The 14,543-nt window shown below is 56.3% G+C and overlaps 1 protein-coding gene across 1 annotated transcript in view; it reads right to left on the bottom strand.

Moving 5' to 3' along the window:
• Positions 1-3,745: 3,745 nt before the first annotated feature.
• Positions 3,746-14,543, bottom strand: part of CDH22 (cadherin 22) — a 67,152-nt gene continuing 56,354 nt past the window's right edge. The window contains exons 8-11 of the mRNA XM_042930791.1: positions 14,307-14,428; positions 14,072-14,189; positions 7,389-7,640; positions 3,746-4,585 (exon numbers count right to left, since the gene is read on the bottom strand). Of these exons, the coding sequence (XP_042786725.1) occupies positions 4,014-4,585; positions 7,389-7,640; positions 14,072-14,189; positions 14,307-14,428 (1,064 nt within the window). The 3' untranslated portion in view covers positions 3,746-4,013. The remainder of the gene's footprint in view (positions 4,586-7,388; positions 7,641-14,071; positions 14,190-14,306; positions 14,429-14,543) is intronic.

Raw genomic sequence — 14,543 nt, 5'->3', positions numbered from 1 at the left:
TGTGGCCTCCGGCAAGCCTCTCCTCCTCTGCGAGCGCTGGATCCCTCATCCGTAAACTAGGGCTAATCACCGACTTGTTTGCAATTCAACACTGCAACTTACGTAATGAGCTGAACACAGTAAACACAGAGCCCACCCTCCATGGCTTTTACCTGTGCTGGTGACAATTATGTTCAGGGCTCAGAACAGGGCTTAGGGCACGCAGCAACCGCCAGGCAAGTGGGCTGTCACCGTCACCGTCATTACCATCACCGTCGCGGTCATTAACGTCCCGGGTTCTAAAATCCTTGGCCAATTACATGCCAATTCTTGCTCGTGACCCCGAATCCCCTTCTGTCCTGTGACGAGGACGGGGATGGAGATGATGACAATAAAGGGGGATTCTTTTCATTTCCCCAGACGCCTGGCAGAGAGGGCAGACGTGGTAAATGGAACGCTCATTGTGTTCTGAGCTCCCTGATGGAGCTGGGTGTGGCCAGGGAGAGCCTAGAGCCGGGGGGGTGGCCGCGCTCTCTGCCTGGCACAGGGAGAGGATTTGGAGGTCCCCCGGGGGAATTTGGTGGGAACCCGGGAGACAGATGGCGAGAGAGGCCGTGTGCTCCACAACAGGACCCTTCTCCGCGCCCCCCAGCTCATCAGAACAGTCGCTCGCGAAATGCTCGGCATCGGTGGACGCCTCGCGGAGCCCAGCGCGGGAGCTGGACCCACTGGGCTTCCCTCTTGGACTGGCTCAGAGTCCAGTGGGGATGGTGAGTGTGGCCACAGGAGCCGGAAGCAGAGGAGACGGGGGAGGCATCGCCTCCACACCCCACCCCGGAATTGGAAGAAATCATCGGGAGGCTTGAGGCCTCCCACGGGCCAGAGACCGCAGCAGGGAGCGGAGAGCAAGCTCTCCCGGGGCACAGGCAGCGACATCCCGATGTGTCCAGGCCACTCGTTCACGATTTCCTATGGGCCGGCCACTGGGCGTGCGGCTGAGGGTGCGGGTGCCGAGGGCCAGAGCACGTGGCTGAAGTCTTGGCATCTCTATCAGCTGTTTGATCTTGGGCAAGGTATTCAACCTTTTTTGTGCCTCCGTTCCTCACCCATAAAATGAGGGCTGCTTACCGGGTGGTTGTGGGGTTAGATGGGTTAGTTCACCGTGACATGCTTTGGGCAGTGCCTGGCACGTGAGAAAGGCTCAGTATCTCCAGTCATGACAGCATTTCATCCTCGCCACGACCCTATGGAGCAGGTGTGCTCAGCGTGGGCACTTTACGGATAAGGAAACGGAAGCACAGAGAGGGCAAATGGTATGTCCAAAGCCACACAGCTGGTAAATGGTAGAGCCCGAGGCTCAGAAGGTGAATCTGAATGAATAATGTTCTTGATTTCTGGCAAGATCTTTAAAACTCTGTGTGACCTTGGGAAGGTCATCCCCCATGTGTGGAGTTTGGACAAGATATTCAAGGAGGCCCGTTTGTACGTCCCTCCGGGCATGTAACCTCTTTCTTGGCAGGGTCAGACTCTGTCAAGGCAACCAGCACATGTGCAAAGAACAGAGACTTGGAATGAGGGGTCCTCTGTTGTCCCAGCTCTGTCCTGTACCAGCCGGGCCAAGTGACCAGTCGCTTCCCTCCTCTGGGTCTCAGTTTCCCCCACTACAATGGAGACAGCAATAATCAATCTGAGAAATGTCACCGGGATTCTGTGACAGTGGAGTACACGCGGGTGAGGGAGGGGATGGCGTGTCTCCCCACGGGGCCCTGTTACCGTGCCCACTTGTAGAAGAGCTATGGGAACCATGGGCCAAGTGTCCTGCATGGGAGGAGGGTCCCAATACCACCCCATTTGGGACTGCCTCACTCAGCCTTATATCTGCCATGAGCCACCCTCAAGGGACATCAGCAGACATGCTCGAGTTGAGGAAGGTTTGTTGGCCTGGACTTTATGTTCTTTCCCCTCCTGCCTCCAACCAGCCTTCCCTGCCTCACATCTCACCGTTTCTCCACCCGCTGATCCAGCCCCTGGGACCATACACTGTCCCCGGAACCACCACAGGCTTCCGGCCTCCGCCCCACCACCGCCTTGGAATATGCTCTTCCCTCTGCTTGGAATGCTCTTGCTTGCTTGGTCATCTCGTACATCTCATTCTTTACGATCCAGCTGGAGTCACCTCCTCCGGGAAGCCCTCCACAAATGATTCAATCTTTTTTCAGTGCTGGCAGGACCTTGTTCTGTTAGTTCTGCTATAACTCTTATCAAGTGCATTATGATTGGCTGCATCTGCCCACCACACCCGGCCCAGTGGGGCCTTGGCTGGCTGGAAGGCAGGAAGTACTTATGACCTGTGTAAACTTGGGTGCACTACGACATTCTGTGCCTCAGTTTCCTCACCTGTGATGTGGGGCCGCCAGTATCTAACTTAGATGAAATGATAAGGCACTCAGGACAGAATGGCCATCTCTGGATCGGTCACAGTGGACCTTGGCAAATGTGGAGGGAATCAATGAATGTTCCCCGGGAGAGTTAAAAAAAAAAAAAAAACGCTAATGAACATTTATTGAGCACTTGCAAGGCGTCAGGAAGGCACTGGGATCAGAGCTTAACATTCATTAGCTCCTTTAAGCCTCTTAACAACCCTTTAAGGGAGGAGCTATCATTAGCCCCATTTTACATATGAGTAAACTGAGGCTTCAGCAGTTGAGGACCTTGATGAAGGCTGCCCAGCTAGCAGGGCTGGAATTTACAACTGATCAATGCGGGATGAATGAATCACTTGGGGGTGGGGCAGGAGGACAATTAACCAATCAAATGGTTTTAGAGCTGGAGGCTCTTAAAGACGACTTAGCCCTGAAGTTCTTAACTTGGGGTCCATGAATGGGGAGACTAATGGGCTCCTGGACCGAACAAATAAGGTCCCCATTACACCCAGTGGCTTCTGGCCCCTCCACCCCCTGCCAGCCCTCTCACCTCACCCAAGTCCTAGAGCTGCCCAGCTTCTCCTCTCGGCACCCCTACCAGGGGTCCTCTCTCTCCCAGTCCCACCTGAGACTCTGGAAGGCTCCACTGTCCCTGAGAATGTCCCTATTCCCTACTCAGGGCAGGGGCAGAGCCAACAGCTGGGACCATTTTCTTCTCCCTTGGAGATGTTGGGGAAAGGGGGAGGGTGACTGGTCACAGAGAGAGCCATAAGGGGAGGCAGACGCGGTGGGCTTCTAATAACGACAAAGATAACAGTAGCGTCAAAGGCTAACATTTATTGAACACCTACTATGTGCCAGGCACTGTCCTAACCACGTGACACATACGAACCCTTTTTTTAATCCTCAGGACTCTTCGAGGTAGGTTCTGTTATTAGCCTCATGTGACACAGGAGGAACCTGAGGCCCAGAGAAGTGAGGTCACTTGCCCAAGGCCAGGCAGCTTGGTAAGTTAAGTGCCAGAGGCTCCACCGTTTTGGCTAGGTGTCCTTGGACAGGTCACAGCCACTTCTCTGGGTGGCCTTCTCCCTCTGTTACCTGCAGGGCCCCACCTCATGGTTTCTGTGAAAACAGATGGTCTCTGCAGTGTCCCAGCACACAGTAGGCGCTTAGTAAATGAACAGCCTTCCTTCTCTCTTAACTCCGATGGGGGAGACCCGGGAGGGGGGACACCTCGGCAGCATCCTCCCTCCTCCCTCACCTGCCAGGAGTGAGTAGCCCCCACCCCCTTCTCCACCCAGCAACGCGGCCCTATCCCCCCTTCTCACCCCAGAGCCACGCAGTGCCGGGTCTCGCTGCAGTTTTAATGACGTTGGTGGTAATTCCCGTATGTCTGGGCAAAAGCTGCCCCACCCCACCCCCTGGGAGGGGAGGTGGGGGGCCAGCGGGGGCGTCGGGGTGTCCGCCCCCAACGAGTCCTCCCTCCCGTCCGGCCGCCCTGGGAGGCTGGGAGAGCTGGGGAAGGGGGTGAGCAGGGGAAATGCTGGGTCCCGGGGCCCCGTCGGGCCCTCAGTGGGCCTGGAGGCGCGCCCCGACGGCAGGACGGGGGCGCTAGGAGGCCTGGGCCTCGTCGTCCGCGCGGTGGCCGGCGTAGAGCGCGGCCAGGGGCCGGAAGCGCGGGCCCCAGCTGCTGAGATAGGCGAAGTCCTGCTCGGAGCCCGACGAGCCGCTGTGCAGCGAGCTGAGCGAGGCGGCCGGCGAGTCCGCGCCCTCGAAGGCGTAGGTCTGGAAGGCGTCGTAGGGCGGCACCGACAGGTCCCCGTCCGCCAGCGCCACCTTGCGGCTGATGAAGTCCCTGAACACCGAGAAGTCCGGCTCGGGGCTCGGCGGCCCCTGCGGGAGCGAGTGGTGCTCCGAGGGCAGGCGGGCCTGCGGGGGGCTGCCCGCGCCCCCGCCGCCGCCCGGGCCCCCGCCCGCCGGGCCCCCGACCCCGTCGCCGCCCTTGAGCTCGCCGCCGAAGTCGTAGAGGCTCCGCAGCGCCGACATGTCGTAGGCCTCGGTGTCCTGCTCGCCGCCGCCCTCGTCGTTGTATTTGATGACGTTGTCCCGCATGTCCTCGTCCTCGTCCGAGCTCAGGTGGCTCTTGTGGTGGCGCCTGAGGGTGAGGATCAGCAGCACCAGCACTGCGAGGGAGACAGAAGGGGGCGAGTGAGGGCCGAGGCCCGCCCGGGGCATTCCGGGAGACCCCCCACCCCTCACATCCCAGTGGAGCTGGCCCAGCCTAGACACTGGTGCACATTTCCTAGATTTCTGTGCACAAAGACGTTTCTTACGGTCAGAACTGTGCTGGCTAGGTGGACAGGTAGCGAGCTACCCATCTTGAGAGGCGTGCAAATAGAGGCGAGACCACCGTGCCGCGGTGTTAAGGGATTTCATGGGTGTTGGGGGCTGGACCCAACCTCTGAAGTCTCCATCCTCAACTCTAGGGAGATACAACCTGAGACGTCTCTAGGCTCTGGGGGTGGGGTGTACAAAGGGGGCAGCTGACGGGGCAGATGGGACTGGGGGAATGAAAGATGTGTTGAACCTGAGCTCTTTTTCACCCTGGCCCTCCAGAAGGGGGAGCACCTGCTTAGCCCTTTGGGTCTCAGGTCAAGATGGTCTCCAGCAGGAGCCCTTCCCCAAGAGCTCCAGGCCAGCCAGGTTGAGAGCTTTCACCCCCAAGCTCCCCTGGTGAGCCGTTCCTCCCTCTGTCGCAGGGGTTCTCAAAGCCCACTTGCTGGTCCAGCAGCATCAGTAGCTCCTTCGACCTTGCTGGAAATGTGGCTTGTCGGGTCCTGTCCTAGATCTACTGGCAGTTAGAGCCACCTCAACATACACACTCTAAACTCCCCTCCGGGACCTGGGGAGCGTTCCCCTAGCCTGGTTCCAGGCAGGCGGTCAGCCCCTTGAAGTGTGCTTGTTGGCTGAATGACTGAACAAAGAGGCGGATGGAGACGTGGTGCGTGTAATAAGGCTGAGACAATGACTCTGCTTTGTGCCCTTGACTTCCAGGATTCCACATTCTCTCCCCCGCCCCCATCACCTCACCCAGCACTCATTCTGGGTCTTCTAAGCAGGTTTCTCCTCGCCTGTCTGACCCCTTAACATCGTATGTCCCAGGATTCAGTCCTTGACCCGTTATCCACACCCCTGTCTGGGTGCTTTTGTACGATCTGCTGGCTTTGCATTCCACGTGGAGGCTGATAACTGCCCCCCATCTCAGGCCCCGGGCTCGGACTTACTTCTCCCCCGAAATCTAGATTGTATGCCCAATTTCCTACTGAGCAAGTCCTCTGGGTCGACCCGGAGAATTTCAAACTTAACACGTCCAAACTTGAAATAATCTTTCCCCTTCTTCAGTCTCCCCCCATCTCCTTGATGGCTACTGTAACTTTGCAGTTACTTCAGGCTTTTTGTTTCTTTTGTTCACGGATGGATTCCAGTGCCCACAATAGTTTAGCACACGGGGGGACTCACTGGATGGATAAATAAGGAGCCGATGAACCAATGAGAGAATTAAATGGGTAGGTGAGGAGGTGGATGGAGACACCCACGCTGGGTACCACGCCAGGCTCCGGATTCTTCTTGCTGTGCGTAACATCTCCCGCCGGGCCAGCTGCTAGGGCCATGGGGCCGGGTTCCCGCACACGACCTAACAAGGTGGCGCGCGACAGGGAAGGGGGTAGGGCCTGGGAACAGCTCCGGAGGGAGGGAAGGTGTCAGGAGAGAAGTGGGAAAGATGGATGGACGGCTTTCGGAGCGGAGGCTGGGAGCGGCGGAGGGGGATGCCCGAGAGAGCAGATGGTGGGGAGCGCGGGCAGCGGGCAACAGATGTGCCAGGCCTGATCAGCGATTCCGCCCGTCACCTTTAGAGCACTGATGTGCACTTTCTTCGTTTGTGGGCAATTAGGCAGAAATTTGTTTGCACTGCCTCGGAAAATGAAACCGCTGTAAAGTGCACCCTCTGGAAAAAGGGTTTCTGAGCCATGGGCTGGGGAGGGGAGACAAGGGGGGGGCGGCCTCCCAGCTAGGAGGGGTGGCCTCTGCAGGGAGGGGTGGGGGCTGGGGAGGAGCAGCGTGGCCGCAGGCAGGTTCTCAGGGGGTGGGCAGGGCCACGCCAGTGGCAGTGGGTGGGTAGCTGACATCTCCCGGGGAACTGGGCCAAGCTGGTGTCTGCGATCTGGACCGCGCTCGAGTTCCTGGAGCTCTGGCTGGTCGGCGAAGTCCAGCGGCCAGAGCTGAGGGGAGGCCTTTGTGCTGCGACAGTAAAGCGGTGGCATTATGGCCACTGGGATCCCCCTTAGCTCCCGGAACTTGGCCTCTTCACTGGTGACACCAGGTGGGTTCCCCTGGCTGCCCATAGGATTGCTACAGGAGGAGAGTTTGCTTCCACTAAATGTCTTTCGGATTTTGCCCCAGCTGCCCCAAGAGTTTGTCCCAACTGCGATTCGTAGCAGGTGGTGTCGTTAAAGGAGCAAGGCACACGAGGTGAGCAGGCCTGATTTCAAGTCAGAAGACCACGTACCCTTATGTAAGCCACTTAACCTCTAGGGGCCTCAGTTTCCTCATCTGAAAAACGGGGACGATAGCCGGCTAAGTGGTTGTGAGTTTCACAAGAGCCCTTTTTTCTAAAGTCCTAGGGCAATGGACATATTTTTATAAGATGCTTGGTTTTTTAAACATTTTAGGGAGAATTTGGGCTGTGTAGAGGGCGGCCAACATGAAAGTGGTCACGGGTGGGGGTCGACATTTTCTGGAGCTGGTGGGGGGCCTGCCGCGTACTTAGAAGACTTGTCATGGGAGCCTGTCATTCGGGCCACCCTTCCTTGTGGGAGGGGCAGCTGAGGCCCCGTGGGGGCGACTAGGAAGGAAACCCAGGGCCTCAGGGTGAAGGCCAGTGGGGCGGGGGGAGGGGGCGGGGGGGGGGGCTGTGGGTGGACTCACCGACCAGGATGAGGACACAGACCAAGAGGGCAATGAGGGCGCCTGGGCTGAGGGAGGCGGCCATGACGAAGGCTGTGGTGTTGCAGGACTGGATGGTGCCAGAGCTGTCGCAGCCACAGATGCGGATGGTGAGCGTGCCCGTGCTGCTCAGGGTGGGCGGCCCGCTGTCCACCACCAGGATGGGCAGGAAGAACACATCCTGCTCCTGCCGGTTGAAGCCCATGTGCTGTGTGTGCACCGCTGCTGTGTTGTCTGCTCCGGAAGAAGGGAGGGGCGTGCGACTCGGGGTCCGGGGTCAGCCCCCCCCCCCCGTCCCGGCCACCTCCTGATGCCACCGCGGGATTTGCCTCCCTGTGTCCCCAAGCTCCTGCCTCCCAGGTGGCCCGCGGATCCTTCCCCCCACTCCAGCTCCCCCAATTCCGCCCGAAGATCCTGTTCCCAGCCACATAGCCCCCACTTCTGTCCTTGGCTGTCACGAGATTCTATTCCCAGCTGTCTGAAGATTCTGTTTTCAGCTATTCCAAGGTTTTGTCCCCAGCTGTGCCAAGGTCCTGTCCCCAGCTTTTCCAAGATTCTGTCCCCAGCTGGGCCAAGGTCCTGTCCCTGGCTATGTCATTTTTTTTTCCCCCTCATTCATCTCAACAGCCTGTTTTTGTTCCACCCCGGACACCCAGGCACCCTGACCCTGGGGCCCCGCGGTCCTTGGGTTGTGGCTTGCTGGGCCCTGACAAGTCCCGGGTCACAGAGAAGACTAGTCTTCTCCAGCACGGGCTTTGGCTGAGGGCTCTTTCTGGCTGGAGTCTAAGTGGCTGAGCCTGGAGGCTGGCACCTGGCCCCTGGGGCCTGATGAGGGGACCCTAGTGCACCAAGGTCTCCTTTCTACCACAGAGGACAGTGAACTAACACCAGCTGTGGTCATTGCACCACGCCAGCCGGTTCCCGGGGATGCCAGGCAGGACGGCGGTGGCGCTCGAGCCTCCGAGCGCAGGCTCACGCGGTAGGTGGCGCCCACTTCTCCTGCCCTTCCTGCCTCCTCCGTCCCTCTCCTGTACGGGCCAGGCCATCCCTGAGCCTCCATCACCTTGATGGCCGTCAGTGCAGTGACACAGAAGCACTCAGAGCCGGGCTGGCTGCTGCCCCCGCCCTTTGCAGCCAGCCCCACACAAGGGGGCCCTGCCTTCCCGCCCAGGGCCCAGGCTTCACTCCTGCGTCCTTCTCCCTGCCCCCACAGTCTTCCCGCTAACCCCTCTGACCTCAGACTTCAGCAGTCTGGGTGCCTTCCCTGGCTTGGTGGCCCCAGTTAGCCCAATTCAGTCCCCTAGTCCTGGCCTCCCCTGATCGTGGGCACGATACAGGAGAAAAGAGCTGGCTTGTGACCTTGAGCACACCTATGAACTACAGATTCAGCTCTCACAAGATGGATCATGGGTCGAAGCTCATGGGATGAGGAGATTTCATGGGATGAGGAGATTTCATGGGATGAGTATCAGGAGATTTCAGGAGATTCTATCTACTTTTATACATATTTTCAAGTTTCCACTAAAATGTTAAAAAATAATGCCAAGTCGATCGTTTGCCAGCTCAGGAGCTCACTAAGCTACCCTGGGCCTCGGGTTCCTCATCTGTAACCGAGGAAAATGGTAACACAGAGGTGTGAAGGGTAAATGGTGACATTCACGAATAACCCTTAGAATGGGTCCCGGCACAGAGAAATTCTCAGTAGCTGCCGGCCGCTAAGTCGTTGGTGCCCCACCCCCTGTTCCCTACGCGGCCCACGTGCCCACTCTCTGGGTGGGCCCATTCCACCTTCTTGCCTGTGCAAATTCCTCATCTGTCATGCTCCAGCTAAATGTCACCTCCTTTCCGTGGCCTCCTTTCTCTGCCTCCCTGGAAAGGAAGGATTTATGGCTTGTCCCTCCTTGCTCTGACTATGCAGGTGCCACGCACACTTCTGTTACAGGACTTGTCACGTGGCGTTAGGTTCGCGTGTGCCTGACTCTCCCCTGGCACCGAGCCAGACTCGAAGAATGACACTTGCATGACCTGCACGTTTAAGGTCACTGGTGGTCCCGGGTCAGCTCCTCAAGCTCTGCCGCGACTCCAGCCTCCTCGTCAGAGGGAGAATCACCCCCGGCTGTGAAAATATCTGCCTTCCCCAGGGGAGGAAAGGAGGCTCGAGAGCAAGACGAGGAAGAGAAAATGATGTGGGACTCCTTTGTGCTGACTGCATGCTTTTTATGCATCAAGGATTGTGTAGATGCATGAAATATATAGTGATGTTTAATCATCACAGCCACCAAGTGTTGTGACATTATTCCCATTTTATACACGTGGGAGTTGAGGCTCAGAGAGAAGTGACTTGTCTGAATTTAGTCCGTGAATTGGTGGCATAGCTATATTTTCCATTAAATCATCCATCCATCTATCCATCCATCCATCCTCCATCCATCCATCCATCCTCCATCCACCCACCCATCTATCTTCCATCCATCCATCCTTCATCCATCCATCCGTCCATCTTCCATTCATCCATCCATCCATCCTCCATTCATCCATCCATCCATCCTCCATATACCCACCCATCCATCCATCTATCCATCCATCCTCCATCCACCCATCCATCCATCTATCTTCCATCCATCCATCTTCTATCCTCCATCCTCCATACACCCACCCATCCATCCATCCTTCCTCCATCCATCCTTCCTCCATCCATCCATCTATCCATCCATCCATCTTCATCCATCCATCGATCTATCCTCCATCCATCCATCCATCTTCCATCCACCCATCCATCCATCCTCCATCCACCCATCCATCCATCCATCCATCCTCCATCCACCCACCCATCCATCCATCCATCCTCCATCCATCCATCTTCCATCCTCCATCTCTCCACCCATCCATCCTGCATCCACCCATCCATCCAATAAATCTTTACTGAGTAAGTACTATGTCCTAGTACCCTACTAGTCGCTGGAAGAAAACAATGGAGAGCTGAACGAGTCATAGTCCTGGATCTGAGCTCAGACCCTACTGTGAGAAACAGATGTTAATTAAATAAACTCACAATTTAGTCTACAATTACAAACCATGGTGAGTGCTAAGAAGGAAAAAGTACAGGAAGAGCACCTAACGGAGGACCTGACTTGGTCTCAGAGGTCAGAGAGATCTTCTTGGAAGAAGTGATATTATTGTTGAGCCCTGAATGATGAGTTCAAGGAGAGGGAACAGCCCATGCAAAGGCCCTGAGGTCGGAAGAAACACAAGATGTTCAAGGAACTAAAGCAGTGCTTTGTGACTGGAGGGATGAAGGAGTGGCTAGAGTGAATCAAAGTGAGTCTGGGAGTCGGGGTGGGCAGGGCTCCTCATGGGAAGTCTTAGAGGCCAGTTGTAAGGAATTGGGGTTATTTTCTTAAAAGCAGCAGGAGGTCACTGATTGGTGGGTTTTAAGCAAAGAAGAGACTAATCCCACAGCAAATACTAATTGAGCACCCTCTGTATGCCAGGATTAGTCTAGCCCTTGAGGATACAGCATTGAACAAGATAGACATGGTCCCTGCCCTTGCTGAGCCTATGTGTGGGGCAAGGGAGTTTCTAATCTAAAACAAGAGTGGATGTGGAAGATCAGTCAGGAAGACACTGTGTGTTTTAGGTGTGAGAGGATAGTGGTTGTAGAGGGACAGAGAAGTAGACAGATTTGAAAAATGAGTGCCTGGCTCTGGCTCAGCCTCAAATTCCCAAGCAAGAACAGAGGAGGGGAGAGATGTTTGTTTCTCAGGGTTGCTGTCTTTGGCCACGAAGCCATATGGTCTGAGAGCTCTGGTCCCTGCCACTCCTCGACAAAGGGGAATCCCTGGGCATCATCCCTGAACCTCCTGAGCTGCCCTCCTGGGCAGTGGCTGATTTCACCTGGGGAAGTCGCTGGCCACCCCAGACCCTTACCCCACCCTTCCAGGCAGGATCTGCGCCCAGCACCGTATCCATCCATCTGGCCTGACATACATCAGTGTCAATCCCTGGCTGGGAAAGCAATATTTATAAATCACGTTTCCAAACTGGCTACAAATGTGTACAAAGAAACAGATGGGTTGGGGTAGCTGTTTGTCACCCAGGATATTTATACGGTGAGGAGGAGGGGGCTTGGCAGGCCGTGGGAAGGGGCTAGGGGGCTGGCGGAGGAGCCCTTCAGCGGCTGTGCTGAGCTCAACACATGGCCCGCCACCCTTCTCCTGGAGCTCACACCAGGTGGTTGCGCCGGATGGGAGCTCCTGGCGGCTCCCCATCAAAGAGAGGCAGTTGGGACAGAACTTTAGGCCCCTTGGGTTGGAAAGACTTGTGAACTTGATGAGGTTAAGCCAGGCCTATTTGTGTCTCCCGGGGCCAACTCAGGATACCACTGGAATAATGAGCAGGCAAGGCAGTACCAGTTGTTAAAATATTGAAATACTTCTAGAAAGGTTTAAATAGCTATGACTCTGAGTGTCCCACGTCCCTCCCTGCTGCCTTAGCCTTTTCCCCATGCTCACCCCCAACTTTGGCACAGTCAAGCCATTGAGGGGGTGAAGCCGGGCCCAGCAGGGGTTCTAGGGTCCCGTGCCAGGTTATTTATGGTCAGTGTCCCTTTTGATTGGTTGTGAGATATTTTTAATATGACTCTCGGAAATACAGAAGGTCTGGCTTCTGAGACCACTGAGGTCCCTTCTTTTGGAGGGAAGCATTGTAAAGGTCTCAGGGGTGATCCCAGAGATGTTCCAGGGTCAGAAAGAATCAACATGGCCTGGTCTCCTAGTCCTGGAACCCCCTCATTCCAACCACGAAGGCCTCCTGTCCCTTGAACATCCCAGGCCTGCTGCCTCCTCAGGGCCTTTGCACTTACTGTTCTGTCTACCTGGATCATTCTTTGTCCAGTTATCAGCATGACTTACTCCCTAATTTCCTTTAGATCTCCACCACTCTTGATTCCCTCAGAGAGGGCTTCCTAGACCCCTTTATTTAAGATAGCCCCTACTTGGGGTGCCTGGGTGGCTCAGTCGGTTAAGCAGCCGACTTCGGCTCAGGTCATGATCTCACGGTCCGTGAGTTCGAGCCCCGCGTCGGGCTCTGTGCTGACAGCTCAGAGCCTGGAGCCTGTTTCGGATTCTGTGTCTCCCTCTCTCTGACCCTCCCCTGTTCATGCTCTGTCTCTCTCTGTCTCAAAAATAAATAAACGTTAAAAAAAGAAAAAAGTAAGATATCTGCTACTCTTACTAGGCTTTACTTTCCCCCGTTTTGTTTAATACGTTTGAGTGAACACCCACTATGTGCCAGGCACTGCTCTAGGCACTCGGGGCCCAGCACTGAACAAAACAAGGTCCAGACTCTTGGGGAGATTGCATGATCCACGTTCCAGCCACTTAGCATGCCCGACATATTATTTATTTGTTTACTTTCTACCTCCCCTCACCAGAAGGTCAACTCCATGAGGGCAGGGGTTTCGTCTTGTTTGCCACTGTATTCTCAGGCCCTAGAATAGTGCCTGATATATAGGCACCGTGTTTCAATAAGCACTCAGTAAATAATTGCTGAAAGCAGGAAATGACACGTTCTGGGTACTGACAATATACCTTGGTAGCCCTCATCTCGTTGGGACCACCTAGCCACCTTCAGCCGAGCTAAAGGGCGAGGACAGGCATTTTCAGCCCCATTTTGCAGATGACACAACAGAGACTTAGGGAGGTGCAGACCTTGCTGGGGTTGCACCGAGAGCCCCTGGCTGAGCCTGGGCCAGGGACCTCACTCCCAGCGCACTGACAGTCCCCCTCCCGTAGCTCATTCCCCAAAGTTTCAGACTGAGGCTTCTTGAGGGATGTCTCACAGCGCGATCAGCTCAGGCTGGGCCATCACTTGCAAGGTGGTGAGTGAGCTAAAGCAGGAAGCGCGTTGGAACTGAGACAGGGGTGGCTTGGAATCCCAGCCCACCACTGACTGACTCCCTGCATGGCCTTGGGTGGGTCCCCTTCTGTTAAATGTTTATTAGAGACAGAGAGAGAGAGAGCACGGACGGATGCGTAAGCGGGGGAAGGGCCGAGAGAGAGGGAGCAGATCTGAAGCGGGCTCCATGGTGACAGCAGAGCCCATCGTGGGGCTAGAACTCACGAACGACTAGGTCACGACCGGAGCCCAAGCCGGATGCTTAACCGACTGAGCCACCCCGGCCCCTTTCCTCTTGGAGTCTCCGTTTTATCACAGGGGGCAAAATAGGAGGAGGGGTAAGAAAACCACCTCCCACTTCCCAGGACGGCCGTGAGGAGGCAAAGAGAAACATGAGTGGGACACAGAGCTTTTTAAACTGAAGGGTGGGAGTGTGTGCACGTGGGCTATTTCAATCCTCACTCAGACCCGGGGCTCTTTCCATCCAGGACTCTGGCCAACCCACTCCTCATCTGTTCCTTTTCTGTATCTTTCCATTCTCTTCTCTTGGGGTGCCCCCTCTCCACTCTGCCAACTCACCCCCAGCTTGTGCTCCAGGGTTTGGCCAGTGGGTTGGCTAACAGCTCCGGCCTGGCCCAGATTTTCTGGGTGATGTTGGACCCGACGCTGGTCCTGTGCGTGCCCCAGCCTCTCCCCCTGTAATATGGGAAGGGGAGGCTAGGCCCCTCCCTCCACGCCTCCTAGGATTTGGTGGTTCAGAGGTGACTCACCTTGGATGTCAAGCAGGGAGAAGTGAGGGTTGCTGGGTGCTTCAGGCACCAGGCGGAAATAGAAGCGATGCCCGCCCTGAGGCTCGTCTCTGTCCACCACGCTGATGGTCTGGATAAGCTGAAGGGTGAGGACAGGGCAGGGAGCTGAGGCGAGGCTGAGCCCACTCTGGACCTGGATAGAGGGTGTCCCGGCCAGTCCTGGCAACAGGCCCCCGGCCCCAGCCCCTCAGTGTACCTGTCCTGGCTTGGCATCCTCGCACACCGCTGCCTCGTAGGGGGTGGCCAGCTCCGGGGGATTGTCGTTCACATCCAGGATTCGGATCCTTAGGGATGCCCGGGAGAGCTGGGCATGATTGTCTGCAGCGAGATCACAGGAGCAGGGTGAGAGGCATCCAGTGCGAGATCTAGACAAGCCCCCATCTGCTGCTAGGACCAGACTAGGCAGTGGGGTCATGCTGAGAGATCTGTGGGT

This window comes from Panthera leo, chromosome A3 (assembly GCF_018350215.1).
Source record: "Panthera leo isolate Ple1 chromosome A3, P.leo_Ple1_pat1.1, whole genome shotgun sequence".
Classification (NCBI taxonomy): Eukaryota; Metazoa; Chordata; class Mammalia; order Carnivora; family Felidae; genus Panthera; species Panthera leo.
Note: the sequence above shows the minus strand (reverse complement) of the source record. Positions and strands in the feature narration are given on the sequence as shown.